The sequence below is a fragment of the Parasteatoda tepidariorum genome, chromosome 4 (assembly GCF_043381705.1).
Source record: "Parasteatoda tepidariorum isolate YZ-2023 chromosome 4, CAS_Ptep_4.0, whole genome shotgun sequence".
Classification (NCBI taxonomy): Eukaryota; Metazoa; Arthropoda; class Arachnida; order Araneae; family Theridiidae; genus Parasteatoda; species Parasteatoda tepidariorum.
In genome coordinates this window covers 101,166,529-101,182,159 of record NC_092207.1, presented here as the reverse complement: position 1 = coordinate 101,182,159, position 15,631 = coordinate 101,166,529, and the positions used below count along the sequence as shown (strand labels likewise).

Here is a 15,631-nt window from a genome sequence, read left to right as displayed (position 1 = left end):
TTGTGTCAGATCTCATATTTTTCATTTTAAACTCTTCTGAATAAGTTTTATGTAATGCTTGTTTGGTATATTTTTTTTTTTAAATATGTTACTTAACTTTTAAGTAAATAAATAAATTAAAGAAAGAAAAAAACTTTTTATATTTTATTAAGTTTAAGTTTTATAAAATTAAAGATAATTTGTGAAAAATAAATGGTAATGAAATATAATAAGTCTGTTTTAATTAAATTATAAAGCTAGTTATCGAAAACATTATAATAGATCATATTGTTGATATGATTAAAATTAGTTTTGAAATAAATCAAGAAAAATATTTTTGTTAGATATTTCTAGAATTTATTTACAAGTATTTAAGTAGTTTATTTTAAATATTTTATAATTGTATTGATTAAGGAATTGCTAAAGATTTTTCTTCTTGATTTAAATTAAAAAAATTTTGTGACAAACTTTCAATCATTCTAGAAACCCTCTTGAGTTCTAGATTCTATTTTAAAGAGTATCATGTTTTGATAATTTTTTTAATGCATTATTATAGTTAGTATATTTTATAAAATTCATTTAAATTTACAGGCCCTGAATCTGAGACTAAAGAACCAACTGACTACAATGGATATTTCCAAAATCAAACAGCCTTATTAGGAGATAATGCCACATTAGTTTGTAAATATACTATTAGTGGAAAACATTTAGTGATGTGGATCAAATACCTGGAGATAAATGGTAGTTATGTTGATGAAGCAGGCAGACCATATACTAAAACAATTGAAGTATGTATGATGTTAACAGTACTTTTTTTGTTAGCATAAACTGTTTTCTGTTAAAATGTATTAATTGATGTGAATAACATTATAAAAAATGTTTTATCATTATATCTATTAATAAAAATCAGCATTATATTCCAATTTTGAGAATTCCAAGAAGTTGTAGCCGCATGGAAAATTATTTCATTTAAATATTTTTCATATTTTATTTACATGAGCCATAGTGGCTCAGGAAATAGAGCTGTTATTTCCCAATTAGGTGACCTTGGTTCGAATCTTAGCGATTGTACACCAGTGTCTGACTTAGTGTAAAAGAAAAACTCTTAATTGTTATTAATTAAAAGATAGATTTACAAAATTTTTGATGGTACATTCTCAACTGAAAGGGAGACTTAGTTTGATGTATTTTAAAACATGCATTTGAAAATCTTAACTGTGAATATTCTATTGGAGGAATGACCGATAAATTTTTTAGTTAATTTTATTTCACTTGTACTACCTGGTGTACCATCTTAATTCCTTGTGACAGATTAATGACAAACATTTTATTTTACAATATTTTCATCTAAGGTTTATGTAATTAACAAACTTAATGTCGTCTAACAAACTTATTTTACTTGTATATGTCACTAAAAAGATACTGATGAAAGATAAAAGTTTAAAATTTTTGACACTGAATCTTTATTACTCTTGAAAATATAGGTTTAAAGAAGAAATTCTTTTTATATTAATGCTGGTAAAATTTATGTGAATCTGTTTCTTTAACTCCTGAACAAGAGCATTGAACTTCGAACTTTAATCAGTAGATATGATGCTTTGTAATAGGCATTATCATAACAAGATATTAATGAAAATGAGATTTTTGGTTATATAATGCAACCTATAGAGGCTTCTAATTACAACAAAAGAAATAGAAAGTGTTAAATAATAATTCTTTTCAAATGAATACATACAATGGCAATAGGAAACTCTTTTATTGCTGATTTTTTTTAAAACTTCATTTAAAAATTATTCAATACTTATATTTTTTATTTTGTTAATAAATAGAAAACATTAACTGGATGTAAATAAAATAAATGTCGAATTAACCTTTAAACTTTGAAAAATTCAATTTGGTTACGGTTTTGCGGTTAATAATGCTAAATAACATGCACTTAATAAACATTGCAAACCCTAAATAACAGTGTTAAAAACATTGCAAAGTGATTATTTTAACATTGATTGTGTTTAAACTTTCAGTCTTCATACCTTATGGATTCAAATGAAGCAAAGTTAGATTTGTTTGATGTCTCTTTTGAGGATGCTGGACATTATTCTTGTATTATTAATAGTGAAGTGCAAAGCTTACAACATGATGCTTGGCTTACAGTTTTACCTTGTAAGTATTTCTTGTTTATTACAGTAACATAATACAGTGCCCGCTGCTAATAAAATCACCAAATAATAAAATCAGCCATTTTATAAAATCAAATTGGCAAGAACCAAATCGTTACAATATTAATACATGTTAAAAACATGCTTTAATGAAATCAATGCCGCCGCTTTTTAAAATCAAAATTTTGACTACGTAATAAATCATAAGTGCAATATTTCAGCTTTTTTTGTTCTTATTTATAAAATTTTATTTTTTCGAAGTTTAAAGATTTTTTTAGAAGAAGCAACAGTTACTCACAAACCTGTGAAACAGGTGTGGTTATCACTTTCCTGCGATATACATAATGTAAGAGTTAAGGAAAAATGTGGGTGGTAAGTGGGGAGTTCATAGCAATCAATTTTTCAATGTCAATTCCTTGACTTGAATAAAGTTTGGAGAAACCTATCTCACTCAACAGGGGGTTGAATTCTTAGCTCATTTTTTATTGAATGAACCATAGAAGGGAGAGAAGTTTCTTTTGTTATCTATCTTAACAAAGAACATGAATAGATTTCCGAAAACTGTCTGTGCTCATGTTCCATGTTATTTAAGCCGTTTGAGTAAATTATAGTTAGAGTTAGAGCACATATCATTTTTAAGTTCGTTTGGTGTTAAATTTTATCAGCATGCCGAAAAGGAAGGATTTGAGTCTTAATAAGATAAATTCGAAGTGTTGCAAAACTATGATAAGCTTCCTATATGTAGTCAACATGAAGCTTCAATTAAATTAGGGATTTCCCAAACTGCTCTTTTAAACATTCTGAAACAAAGGATAAATATCTCCCAGGAAATAGAAAAGAAAGGAAATCTGTCAAGAAAACGTAAGCCTGACGGAAAATCGGAGGAAATTGAAATGGCTCTGTTAGAATGGTTCAAAAATGCACGCGAACGAAGAATTCCAATTTCCCGTGGAATTTTATTTGACAAGCACAGGACTTTGCGAACTTATTTGGTGATTCTGATTCTAAAGCTACAGATGGGTGGCTAACCTGATGGAAAGACCGCAACAACATTGTTTATCGTAAATTGCATGGTGAAAAGCAAGATGCTGATTTTAGCTCTGCCGCCGATTGTGTAAACGGCGTGTGGCCAACACTCATTAAAGACTACAAACCAGAGCAAATTTTCAACACAGATGAAACAGGATTATTTTTCCGAGCACTTCCTGAACACACGCTGCTGTTTTAAAATGAATCAACTGGTGGATGTAAAAAAATGAAGAAAAGACTAACCGCGCTGCTAACATGCAACATGACAGGAACTGTGAAAAAAAACAACCTTTAGTGATAGGAAAGAGTTTAAAACCTCGATGTTTTAAAGGAGTAAAGCACCTGCCCACCAGTTATGCCAAGAGCTATAACGCATGGATGACATCTAGTATCTTGACATAATTTCTTCTTGAATGGGACAAGGAGCTGAAAAATGAAAAGGTCATCTTACTTTTAGACAATTGTTCTGCGCACCCTGCTGATGAGGACTTGAGTTTGAAAAACATTAAATTAGTGTTTTTGCCACCCAACACTACAGCTATTATTCAACCCCTTGATCAGGGAATCATAAGATCATTCAAGTTTCATTACAGAAAAATGGTTGTTCAAAAAATCATTAGTGACATAGACTGTGACAGCTCTTCGGAACTCTTAACTGCAAACAAACTATCGAAATCCCTTACGATTTTGGAATCAATGCATTTGATTCGTAACTCATGGGACATTGTTTCAACCCAAACAATATCAAATTGCTTTAAAAAGTGTGGATTAAGCACTGGTGATGGAGCTGATAACTGTTTCGAAGAAATGCTCAGCAATGAAGAAAATGAAATGGACGAGAATTTTTCACGTTACGTAGCTATTGACGATAACCTGCAAACATCAGGAGAAAAATCTGATTCTGAAATTGTTACAGACATCAAAAATTGCAAAGTTATTTCCAATCAAGAAATGGAGGAATCAGACTCAGAAGATGAAATAAACTCATCAGTGCCATCTTCAATGGAAGTCAGAAAAGCACTTAATGTATTGCGACAAGCTTTAGAACAAAGAGGAGGAAATATTGAAAGCTAAAAAAATTTCTATAAACTCTCAAATGATGTTGAAAAGTTCATTTTAAATACTGCAACTCAAGCAACCATTGATCGGTTTTTTGCAAAAATGTTGTAAATTTGATCTTATGTAGGGTTTTACTTTATTAAAATAATTAAATTAGTTAAAATAAAGCATTAATGTTGTCATTATTTCAGCTTTTAAAGTGTGTGCATTTAGAGTAAATATATCGTAAAAATTTGAATTTTTGTTTCAAACGTTGAATTGCCTCTTAATAAAAATCAGCCGCTTAATAAAATCAAAAGAGCAGTGATTTTAATAATTCATAATGTTCTTTGCGTTTTAAATTTTTAATGTTAAGCATACATTTTACTGGTTGCTGTTATGTTTATTTTTATTAGATAGCTTAATAACGCTTAATAGTGTTAAATGTTAAGCTTGTGATTTTAAGCAGAATTTTAACTACTGTTATTTACAGGTTTGTGTCTTACTTGTGTGTATTAAAAATGGATCTTTCTATTTATACATTTTAAAGAATAGTTTTATTATTGTTGTATAATCTTATTAGTAAGTAGTTACTTATTCAAGATTTGAGAAATACATTTAAAATATAATTAATTGTATAATTATATTCTGTAATATTAAGGGAATTCTCATTATTTTAGGATTTTAAAATTGATTTAGGTAGTTTCAATTAAATTTTTAAAGGAATTTAAATTTAAAAAATTAAACTATTACTCATATTTTTAAAACTGTTATCTCTCTTTCAACTAAAGAAACTGAACGACGTTCGATTAACTTTGAAGGAATTTAAATTTCCAAAATTAAACTATTATTTATAGTTTTAAAACTTTGTTTTCTCTCTTTTAATGGAAGAAACTGAATTTTATTTACAGTTTTAAAACTTTGTTTTCTCTCTTTTAACTGAAGAAGGGTTGCTGAGTAAAATTAATATCAAGTAGCATACATTGATAAAAATTTCTATGAACTGTATTTTAAAGTTAAAATATATTTTACACGTTTAGATTGACAATAAACATGGAATATTCTTTATATACTATCTTCCAATTTTTTTTTTATTTAAAAGAAAGAAGGAAAAAAGAAAGTAATTTTTAAAGTAGTTGCGTCTATCTAAGAAGGAGATTTTTGATGGTTATTTTAACTATGATTCTTAGGTTTTATTTTTACCTTGATGTGATATTATTTTAACAATTAAGACTTTATTAACTTAATCAAAACATTGTCGGAGCATTATATTACCATTAGATTATTTCAAATGAGTTGACAACTGTGTTCAAAATATTTTTAGAGTGTTTCACAAGTACATGCTTTATGTATGTAATTTCTTAAACCACCTATTTTTCTATGTTTATCACATTACAGAATCTTGAATGTTTAGAATAATAGGTTCAAACCTAATTAGACAATATTAGTTGTGACTATTTGAGTTAATTCAAATTTAAGGATTCTGTAAACAATTGGAAATCAATCTGATATCAGGTATATTGATAAGTATATCAGTTATGTGATGTTTAATGACTCTCTGCCTTAAAATTATATTTTTATGTACTGTATATGTGATGCTTTACAATGATATGTTGATCATCAATTTATTGTATGCAACTTATATTTTTATGCATAATTTGATGATTATTTTAGAAGAGTATGTGATGCTTATGTCTAATGATTCTGTACCATAATAATTTTTTATTTTTATTGTAGTTAACTGTAATAGCTAGATGATACTCATGTTTGATGACTCTGTACAGTAATTTTTTTATTTTAATGTTTATTGTAACTAACTATATGATGCCCATGTTTTATGACTTTTATAGGTCATCAACTTACTCTGCTGCCACTTTTATTTTGATCAATTTATTCTACAATTTTATGTTTATTAAAGTAAGCCGTCTATGTGATGTCCATATAAAATAAATATTTTTAAGTTAATTATTGTTAACTATACTAGCTTTGTGATGTCCAGGTTTTATGATTTTGTGTGCCACATATATTTTGATTCATCATGTCATGTTTATTATAGTAAACTATACCAGCTATGTGATGCCCATGTTTAATGACTCAGAATCCCTCGTGTATGATTCTAAACATGGTGTATTTCTCAACAAGCCTCCAGTTTTCCTTCAAAATCTCACAGATGAGAATATTGTGAGCAGAGTTGGATCAACATTGACATTAGAATGCCCTGTTATGGGGGATCCTCCACCCAAAATATTTTGGTCTAAAGATGGCAAAGATATCAAAAAGAAAAGTCAAGTAAGTAAATAATTTTCATTTCTTAAAATAACTCTAAAAATTAAAAAAAAAAATGTTCATTTATAATTTAATTCCTCATGCATTTATTTAGATAATTTTGAAGAATTGGAAATTGAAAATAGACATTCTTAAGTTGGAAGATGTTGGGAAATACACATGCTTTGTAAACAATACTGAAGGCAGCATTGAACATACTTTCACTTTAGTTGTGACTGGTTTGTATTTTAATATTTATTTTAACTAGTGTTATACTATCCATAATTATCAGATCTAACACCTCAAATTGTTGAATATTCGTGCAATCAATTTTTTTTCTTCATAAATCATAAAAAAAATTTTATTTTATAATTTTCCTTAAAAACATTTCAAAGCTGAATATTTTCAAATATTTTATATATTAAATTAATAAGCATGTAGATATTAAATTTCAATTAAAACAATGTTTCAAATCACAAATAAATTATTAAAAATATATATACATTTTCGTGTCTCAATGATCCATCTTAAGTAAGATAAAATACAGGAATGATGAGTTAATGAATTATTAAAAGCATCTATATATTTTGGTGTCTCAATGATCTATCTTAAGTAAGATAAAATACAGGAATGGTAAAAACAGACACGATTCAAATCCAGCACCATACTAAAGAGATAAATATACAGTTAAAAGTGCCAAAAAATTTAATGATATCCAAATATTGCTTAAATATGGTATAGTAGTATTTATCTCTTTGATATGATGTAACCTCTGTCGAATTTTAATCATCTCTGTATTTACCATTCCTGTATTTTAGCACACTGATGTCCAATCTTTGTTTTTTATAGAAGAAATTAAGGTTTGCATATTCGATGATAAACATTTTTCTAAGTCCTTAATTTCTTAAAAAAAAAGTCCTTAACAGTGCTTAATTTTGCTTTGTTGAAGGAGTGGGAACCCTGGCTTTTGTATCCTTGCAAAATGATTTTTGTTTAATTTGACCTAAAATTCTCTGTTGCTAAGTTTTGTAATTTTTATAGTTTAAACAAGTTGAATAACTCCTTTTCTTCACCAATTTATGTAAATTTAGGAAATACAGACATGAATTATGTTAAAACAGTTTACTGTTAAGTGATTTTTATTTAATTTATTATTATTTAATTGTAAGTTGGTCTAAATTAATTTGCTTATTATAAACTAAGATTTCTATTGCTTATTTTTATAACAATTTTCACAAATTCGGGAATTCCCAATGTTTAAAAGCTAGTAAAGCTATCCGTGTTTCAAAATTCTTTTATAAGCAATAAAGGAACATGAAAACTATGTAATAGTAAGTGATTACCTTGATTGATTTAATATTATTATAACGCACGTTAAGATATTTTACTTTCAAAGTGATTGCTTCATTTAGTTTTATTTTGAATGCACATTTTAATATATTTTCTTTTTGAAGTAATATAATGTGATATTTTACTAATTAAGCGTTTTATAGTATTTCTTACATTTTTGCACACTTAGAACAATGATAATAGAAAAGGAGGAAAAAAAGAATAAGCGTTATATTTGTGCTGCAGTAGAACACTGTATTTCAAAATTTTTAGGCATTTTATATTCTTTTTAAAAAGTAAAGAAAAAAATACTTACATCTATTATTAATTTGAAAATTTCTTTTAAAGATCCAATTCGACCTCCTACTTTACTCAAACGCCATAAGATGATATCGTTTGTTGCGCTGCCAGCTGGACAGTCAGAAACATTGCGATGTGTGGCAGATGGTAATCCTAAACCTGAAATTAAATGGTATAAAGATGGTCAAGAACTTAAAAAATCAGATCGTGTAAGTGCAACACTGAGAAATTGTTTGTCAACTAACATACTTTACAATTACTAGGAAATTTCTTTTTCATTATGTCTGGAATGGATAGAAATATAACGATTGAAGACCATTAATTTTTTTATTTGAAACTATTTTACTGTAGTTTGTTGTAAAATTTTTAATTTGATTTTACTGTTTTTTAAATTAAAAAAAAGCAACCTTTTTCTAGTTTAAATTAAACTTTTTCTTAATTTGAAAAGACATTAAGTGTCCATTTTAAGTCAAAAATTGTTGAAACAACGGAAAAAAAAAATTCTAATAGAGAAATTTTTGTTGTTGAAGAAGAAACTGTGAAAACTGTTTTATTTTAAAGGCTATTAATAAAATATGCACTTGCAAATAAATACTTTGTTACTGAAACACAAGTATATTTGTGTATGTAGTTATACATATTAATAGGAAATTTACTCATTATGTTTTTAAAAATGGAAAATTCAAGTTTACTTTGCATGGAAATACCAGTTATATTTTTACCTAACATATGGTAAATAGCCTTCAAAATTTTGATTTCTCTTGAACACTATCTCTTTATTTTTAGATTTAAGAAATTTTGTAACTAATTATAAGAAGTTATTTTTCTTTTGTTAAATATTGTTTTTTGTTTTATTTTTTTGACATGGAAAATATTTTTCAAAATTTTTTTGCGACTAAATATTATTGGCTAATAATTTGTAAAAAAGAATCAATTCATAAACAGTAGAACTTGATTTTAATTTCGCTTTTCACATATTTTATTATCTGAAGGAAGTGGTATTTAAATTTTTATTTCTTAAGTAGGGGAGTGTCGGGTACCCCTGCCCACTGTCAATTTCATATGTATAGAATATTTTTTCAAGTCAATAGGCTATCGGACATTAATTGTTATATTAAAAAATATTATTTTCAAAGTTTCAAGCATTTATGCAGCTGGTAACATGGTAAACAATAGTTTTGAAAATATGTTTAATACAGCAGTCAAATTTTTTAAATTTCTATTTTTTTAAGTTAAGCTATTCTTTTTTTGGTTTATTTATTCTTTTTGCATTATTTAATTAGATGATAAAACAATCGAAATGGGCAGGGCTACCCGACTCTCCCCTACTACTGAACCAATTTTTTTGAATTTTGTTATTAAAAATTATGAATGTTTGACCATAAATAAAGAATTGTAATAAATGATTTTAAAAAACAACTTTTTACATGGAATTAGCTTTAGATAAACTAGCTTTATAATTGTGTGCAAGTTTTTTGATTTGCTTCATTATTCCGGTGATATGGAATATTAAGTCATAACATTAAGTCTTAGTTTATGACTGCTGTCCTGACTTAACTAAGGGACTACATTTTTCAAATCGCGATTTCGAGGATTAAAATCCTAATCTAATCATCAAACAAAATTTATGTTTATTTAATATGGTAAGTTATTGCATCAGATTTAACTTAAAATGTTGTCTGCACTAATTAATTACTGTGTTTATGGTAAGACCCCTCCAACTATTGAAAATGAGCCCTAGTATGTGAATTAAAAGTTATTCAGAATCTTTGCCTACTGCAATGAGGCATTGTTTTAACTAAAGTTTCTCTATCCAAGTCAATATATTTACTTGTTTTTCCTGCATTAATACCTCCACAACGATGTCATCAATGTAGGTTATGTTGAATGATGTCAAATTCGATTTTTCAGTAATTTTGTACTGATTTACATTTAATAATTTTAAATTCTTGGTTTACTGCACATTTTTGTTTTAAAAAAGTATTTTTGTTAATATTTATGTTATTTTATGCTTTTAAATTTATATTTCTTGTTGAATCTAAGCAGTATAATTCTCTTAAATTTTTAGTAATGTTCAAAAACATTTTTTTAAATTCTTAATTTCATGATTTTTTTTTTTTTTTTTTATCTGAAGTTTTTTTTTCCTAAATCAATTTAATATTTTTTGAAGCTGCTGATTCTTGATTGATTTAAACCCCATTAATGTGTATAATTTCAATAGGATTATTAGGTTCTGATCAGTGGTGTGCCTACATTAGATCCAAGTTAGCTCTTTCCAATTATACCATTTATATTATCTGTTTTTTTTTTTAACTCAATTAATCATAATGTAGACAGAAACACATTTTTTCTTACTAAGCCACAAAAATCATTCCCAATATAAAAAACAAAAATTCTGCAATGACAAGGTTCCCCTTTCTTAATCTGTAGTTCAAATGTTTAATATTCAATTTAATTTGCTGTTATTAATGTTATGATATTCTGAACTGAGAAATTTCACCTTCTATGGCAAAAATTGATTTTTAACCCTTTAACTGCCGAGTAAAATTAACATGATTCACTCCCCAGTGCCACCGTTTTTCGCTCAAGTGCTCTTTCTTACACGGTGTTTCTGTGGGGGAAATGATGCACGCTTTGCAATTTAAAAACAGTTTAATTTTACAAGACAAGAAAAAGGAAAGAAAGAAAATACAAAATTTAAATTAAATAATAAAAATACAATATAAAAGATGTTAAAACTTAGCTGTTGTATGATAAATCCTGAAACATGGTTGGACACATAAACCAACATCACATTCATCGCACTGATAGCGGGATTCACGACGAATTTTTTTTCTTGAACAAACAGCACATTTTCGCGATGCATTTTTCTTTGAAGACGTTGATGGAAAGAATAAAAAGCACCAAATACATACGGGAAACAAAAGCGAAAAAAGAATAAACCCGACCTTACTCAAATAAATACACACAAGCGATTAATACGATATCACTTTTCCATAACATCCTTTTCCCATTCCCCCTCCTCCGAAATTAGTAATACATTCGCAAAGCAAACACTTTCAAGGCCATTTTACTGCATTCTGAAGTAGGGGGTGTAGTTCTATTTATAGCAGCGCAATGCAAAGCATCGTACTTCGGGAAAGCGTATATATACGCCTGCGGCAGTTAACGCATTGTCTGGCCGAGACGTATATATACGCCCGCGGCAGTTAAGGTGTTAAATGATGTTCACTATCAAGTACAAATTTTTCTTTTAAAAATTGGTATGATTATATATATTGCAACATTGGTACACACCAACCTATCAGACTTATTTAGAAAAACGTTTTTTATTTTCTTATTTTTATTTCAAATTTAGGTTCAGTTTAAAAAATGGCAATTAAACCTTGATCATTTGACTGTGAGAGATAATGGAGTCTACACCTGCATTGTTTGGAATGAATTGGGGGAATTTAGTTTCAATTATACTTTAGAAGTTGCTGGTAAGGATATTTTTCTTTAATTAATGAAGTCGTAAGAGAGAAATAGAAAGGGACAGTAAATTTTTCATGAAGTTTTTTTTTAAGCAAAATGAGTGTAAGAAGTGAGTTATTGAATTTAAAAAAAATGTCCTATTATAATTGATTAGTAAATGTTAAAACAAGCAAAACTTAATTTTTAGAATTTACTTCTGAAGTTAATAGCTTCTAAACATTTATAAAATGTAGCAAATTTCAGTCTAAAACAAGACACATTAATTAAATGAATTTATTTTATGTTTTCAAAAAAATTAACATAATTTATTTAATTTTTTATTTATTCATTATTTTTAATGTAAAAGCAAAATGTAAAAGCATTTAATTTTTTGTGCTAATTTTGTATTTTACTTTTACTAAAATTTAATGCAAACTTATTACTTTAGCTTGCACATTAACCCTCTAATGCAGATGGGACACAGTTGCTCCTATTATATATCACTTTTCGGATGCTCTAATTACCAGAAAAGAATATATTTTGGTGTTTTCTGATTAGATAAAACAGTCTAATAGTTAATATAAAAGTCTGTTAGATTATCGGAACTATATTTCTAATATAATATAAAATTAAGAAAAAGGAAAAAAGAGTCTAAATTTTTTTTTACATGCTTAAAAATTTATCAATATTTGATTTTGTAAATTAAAGAATTTCAACAATGGATAACTGTTTCGTTTAGATCTAAATAACTGCAAAAAAGTGCACATTTAAAAATTATTGTATATAAGTGAGCCACGTTTGAAAGATTTTAACTTTAACGCCAAAAAAGGTAGCTGTGTTTCATGCTGTATCTCATAACCAAAGATAATTAAAATGCTAAATATGTTTTTCACCTATTTTGACCTAAATTAATATAAAATAATGAAGAAAAAAATTATATGTTTAATAAAAATTCTAAGTAAAAGGGCCTAATTCTACGCATTAAAAATATCATTGGCTTTAGAAGTTCTAAAATAAATACAAATGTAACTCATTGCAAATAATCACCAATACAACAAATTCTTGTTATTTTATCATTGTACAGAGCGATTGCCTCATCGTCCTATAATAAAAGAGAATCACCCTGGAAATCAGACAGTATATATTGGAGAAACTGTTACATTTCAATGCAAATATATAAGTGATCTCCATCCAGCATTGTGGTGGGTGAAATATTATGAGGTGAATGGCAGCCATTATGATGAAGAAGGTTATTTAAATGCAAGGGCAGTATTTGTAAGTATTAAAGATTTGTTATGAAGAAATGTCATTCAAAACATTTTCAATGAATGCTCCTGTTTTTACAGTCTACAGATCCCAACAACACCAATCATGATTATCTTATATTGAAAAATGTTACTTACGAAGATGCTGGACGATATGCCTGTTTTGTATCCAATACATTCGGAGAATCTAAGCAAGATGCATGGTTAACTGTTTTACCACGTAAGTATTTTGATAGCTTTAAGTATTTTTTCTCTCTCTCATTATTTTCCAACAATTGTTAGGGAATGCCATATTATGGCTCGATACTTTTCTTTTTAAAAACAAATTAATATTTTTATGACAGTTAAAGGAAAGTTTACAGACGACGTTTTATTATATAATGTTGTGCAATAATAAAGTTGCGAAAATTTTTTGTTGCATTCATACAAATACTTAATCTTGCTTAATTGAGGTGAGGATTTCAAATCTGAAATAAGTTATGCTGGCTACAGTTTTTTAATGACATTTTCAGTTTATTATTATTTTTTAAATCAAAATATACATCTTTAAAAAGTTATGTAAATATCAGGGGGTAGGGTAAATGTAGCGACAAACTTCTAGGGGGGTTAGGGCACCTCATCAGGATTAAGATTGCATGGAAACCACATCCTGGAAATATAATTGTACGTGGCTATTGGTGTCTCCTTATTATGACCTGTTCAAAAGCACACAAAAAAACTGTTTATAAGAGGGAATCGATATATGATGATATTTCTGAGCGTGAGTTTCAAATTTTTAACCTGATGATATGCCTTAACTCCCCCAGAAGTTTGTTGCAACATTTATGCGAACCCTGTAATCTATAACGTTTTTAAGCTTGTACATTTCAGCAAAAAATAGACTAAAAATGTAAGTTTTGAAATAAACTGTAGCTTGGAGAAAGAAACAGATTTGAAATCAACATTGTGAAATTATCTAAGATCCATTATAAAATCTTAAGCACTATAAAAAGTTTGTTCACCAGTGTATAATCATTGTTTACTGATATGAAGAAAAAATAACTGATTAAAAATGGATAAACTTCGTCTTAAACTTTTTTTTTTGTAACTATACTAAGCAGGCTCTTATCTTTTAATATTTTATGTTCAGTGCTACTACATAATTATAGTTAAAAATGATATTCTACACATTATGAAAATCTTTTTATTTTCCAGCTGCTGTTTTAAAAAAGCCACAGTTTCCATCAATCTGGGTTGTTTTTATATCATGTGCATCAATTTTATGCCTTGCTTCCCTATCTTTGTGCTTTTGTTATTATCGACAAAAACAAGAGAAACGAAGGTTAAAGCTGCTGGCAAGCAAACCTGTTAATGTATATTTAAGAAAGAGAGTAATTTTGGAACCACAGGTAATTTTTTTTATATCATTTCAATTTTTCATGATATCTAATATTTATAACAATTTGTTAATTTTTGCTTTTCTCGATATTGATTTGCTTGATAAGTTGTCATAAGTGAACTTTTATTGCATTGCTAAACAGGATTTTGCTAAACAGTCCTGACCATAATCTAACATTTTAGAAATTTTCTTTAATTTCCTTGTAATTTTGGAAATTATTAGATTAAATAATACAGATTAGCTGTAATAACATTTTATTATGTTTAGCGTGTTATTTATGTCAGAGAGTAATTTAGATCCAAATGGAACTTCTATCAGTTTAAACTTGTGTTTAAATTCTTATATTACTTATTTATAAACTTAACATTTTAAATTTAATTATTTGTTTCAGCTGCTATCTGTTGTTAGTGTAATGTCGTAGTTGATACAATTAAAAACTGTTGCATTAATTTATTTCAAATTAAATTCTTACTAAATTCGTGCAATTCTTGTGTACTTTGTGATAGAAAAAGAAAAAAAAAACTAAACCAATTTGTAAAACGTGTTTTACCTAGGCTATATCCTTTAAAATTCACTTTCCAACTTCCAAAAAATAATTTTTCAAAAAAATAAATAAAATCTTTCCTTGTTTTGGTCTCCTTATTTTTGATTTCAAACAATGTGGTTTTGATTATTGAACTTTGGTCTCTGTAAACTAGAGTCATATCTTATTAAAAATAATATTTTTTTATTTATTAAAATAACTTGAAAATAATTTCTGAGTTATTTTCAAAATTATAAGACTTTAAAGGTGAACTATCATTTTTACAACGTAAATCAATTGTATATTGCTGGTGATAAAAAAAAAGGCTCACTGTACCCTAAGCCCAAAGTACTGGTCCACTATCTGCCGTAGTATTTATGTATATTAAACAGACTAGCCAACCAAAAGGTCGAACAATTCTGTGGTTAAAGATTTGCAAACTTTCAATTATACACTATACCACAGAATATGCATTAAAGACATGAAAAAAAAAAAGTATGAGCAATCACTAAAAACAAATGTTGATTATTATGTAACATGTTTGTTCCATTTACCCACAACGTTTTTCCATTTTGTACCAATGTATAACACATTCTGTATTTAAGGAAATTTTGTAAAAACAACAATTCTACTTAAGATTGTCTGAAAATAACAGTTCGAAAATAACCTGAATTTTGTTGTTATAAAGAACACTTTAGAAATTGATTATAAAGATGCCAACTTGCTCCGGACAGCAAATATATATTTTAAAGTGGTAGTTTATCAATTGTGATTCTTGGTTCAATAAATTCAATTAAGTAGATTTTTATCTACCGCTATTTCTAAATAATTTGTAGGCGTATATAATTCATCACTTTATAGTATTTCTGTCATGCTATACCTTTTAAAAAGCGAGCAAAAATAGCCAAATATTTGA

General features: G+C 27.3%; 1 protein-coding gene across 3 annotated transcripts in view; it reads left to right on the top strand.

The window, feature by feature from the left end:
• The window catches only part of LOC107438841 (fibroblast growth factor receptor 4), a 51,137-nt gene that overhangs the window by 17,465 nt on the left and 18,041 nt on the right, over positions 1–15,631 (top strand). For all 3 annotated transcript variants that reach the window (XM_043046450.2, XM_043046449.2, XM_043046443.2), the window contains exons 5-13: positions 571–767; positions 2,001–2,139; positions 6,259–6,491; positions 6,583–6,706; positions 8,145–8,305; positions 11,455–11,578; positions 12,634–12,824; positions 12,896–13,034; positions 14,009–14,202. In XM_043046450.2, the coding sequence (XP_042902384.1) occupies positions 571–767; positions 2,001–2,139; positions 6,259–6,491; positions 6,583–6,706; positions 8,145–8,305; positions 11,455–11,578; positions 12,634–12,824; positions 12,896–13,034; positions 14,009–14,202 (1,502 nt within the window). The remainder of the gene's footprint in view (positions 1–570; positions 768–2,000; positions 2,140–6,258; positions 6,492–6,582; positions 6,707–8,144; positions 8,306–11,454; positions 11,579–12,633; positions 12,825–12,895; positions 13,035–14,008; positions 14,203–15,631) is intronic.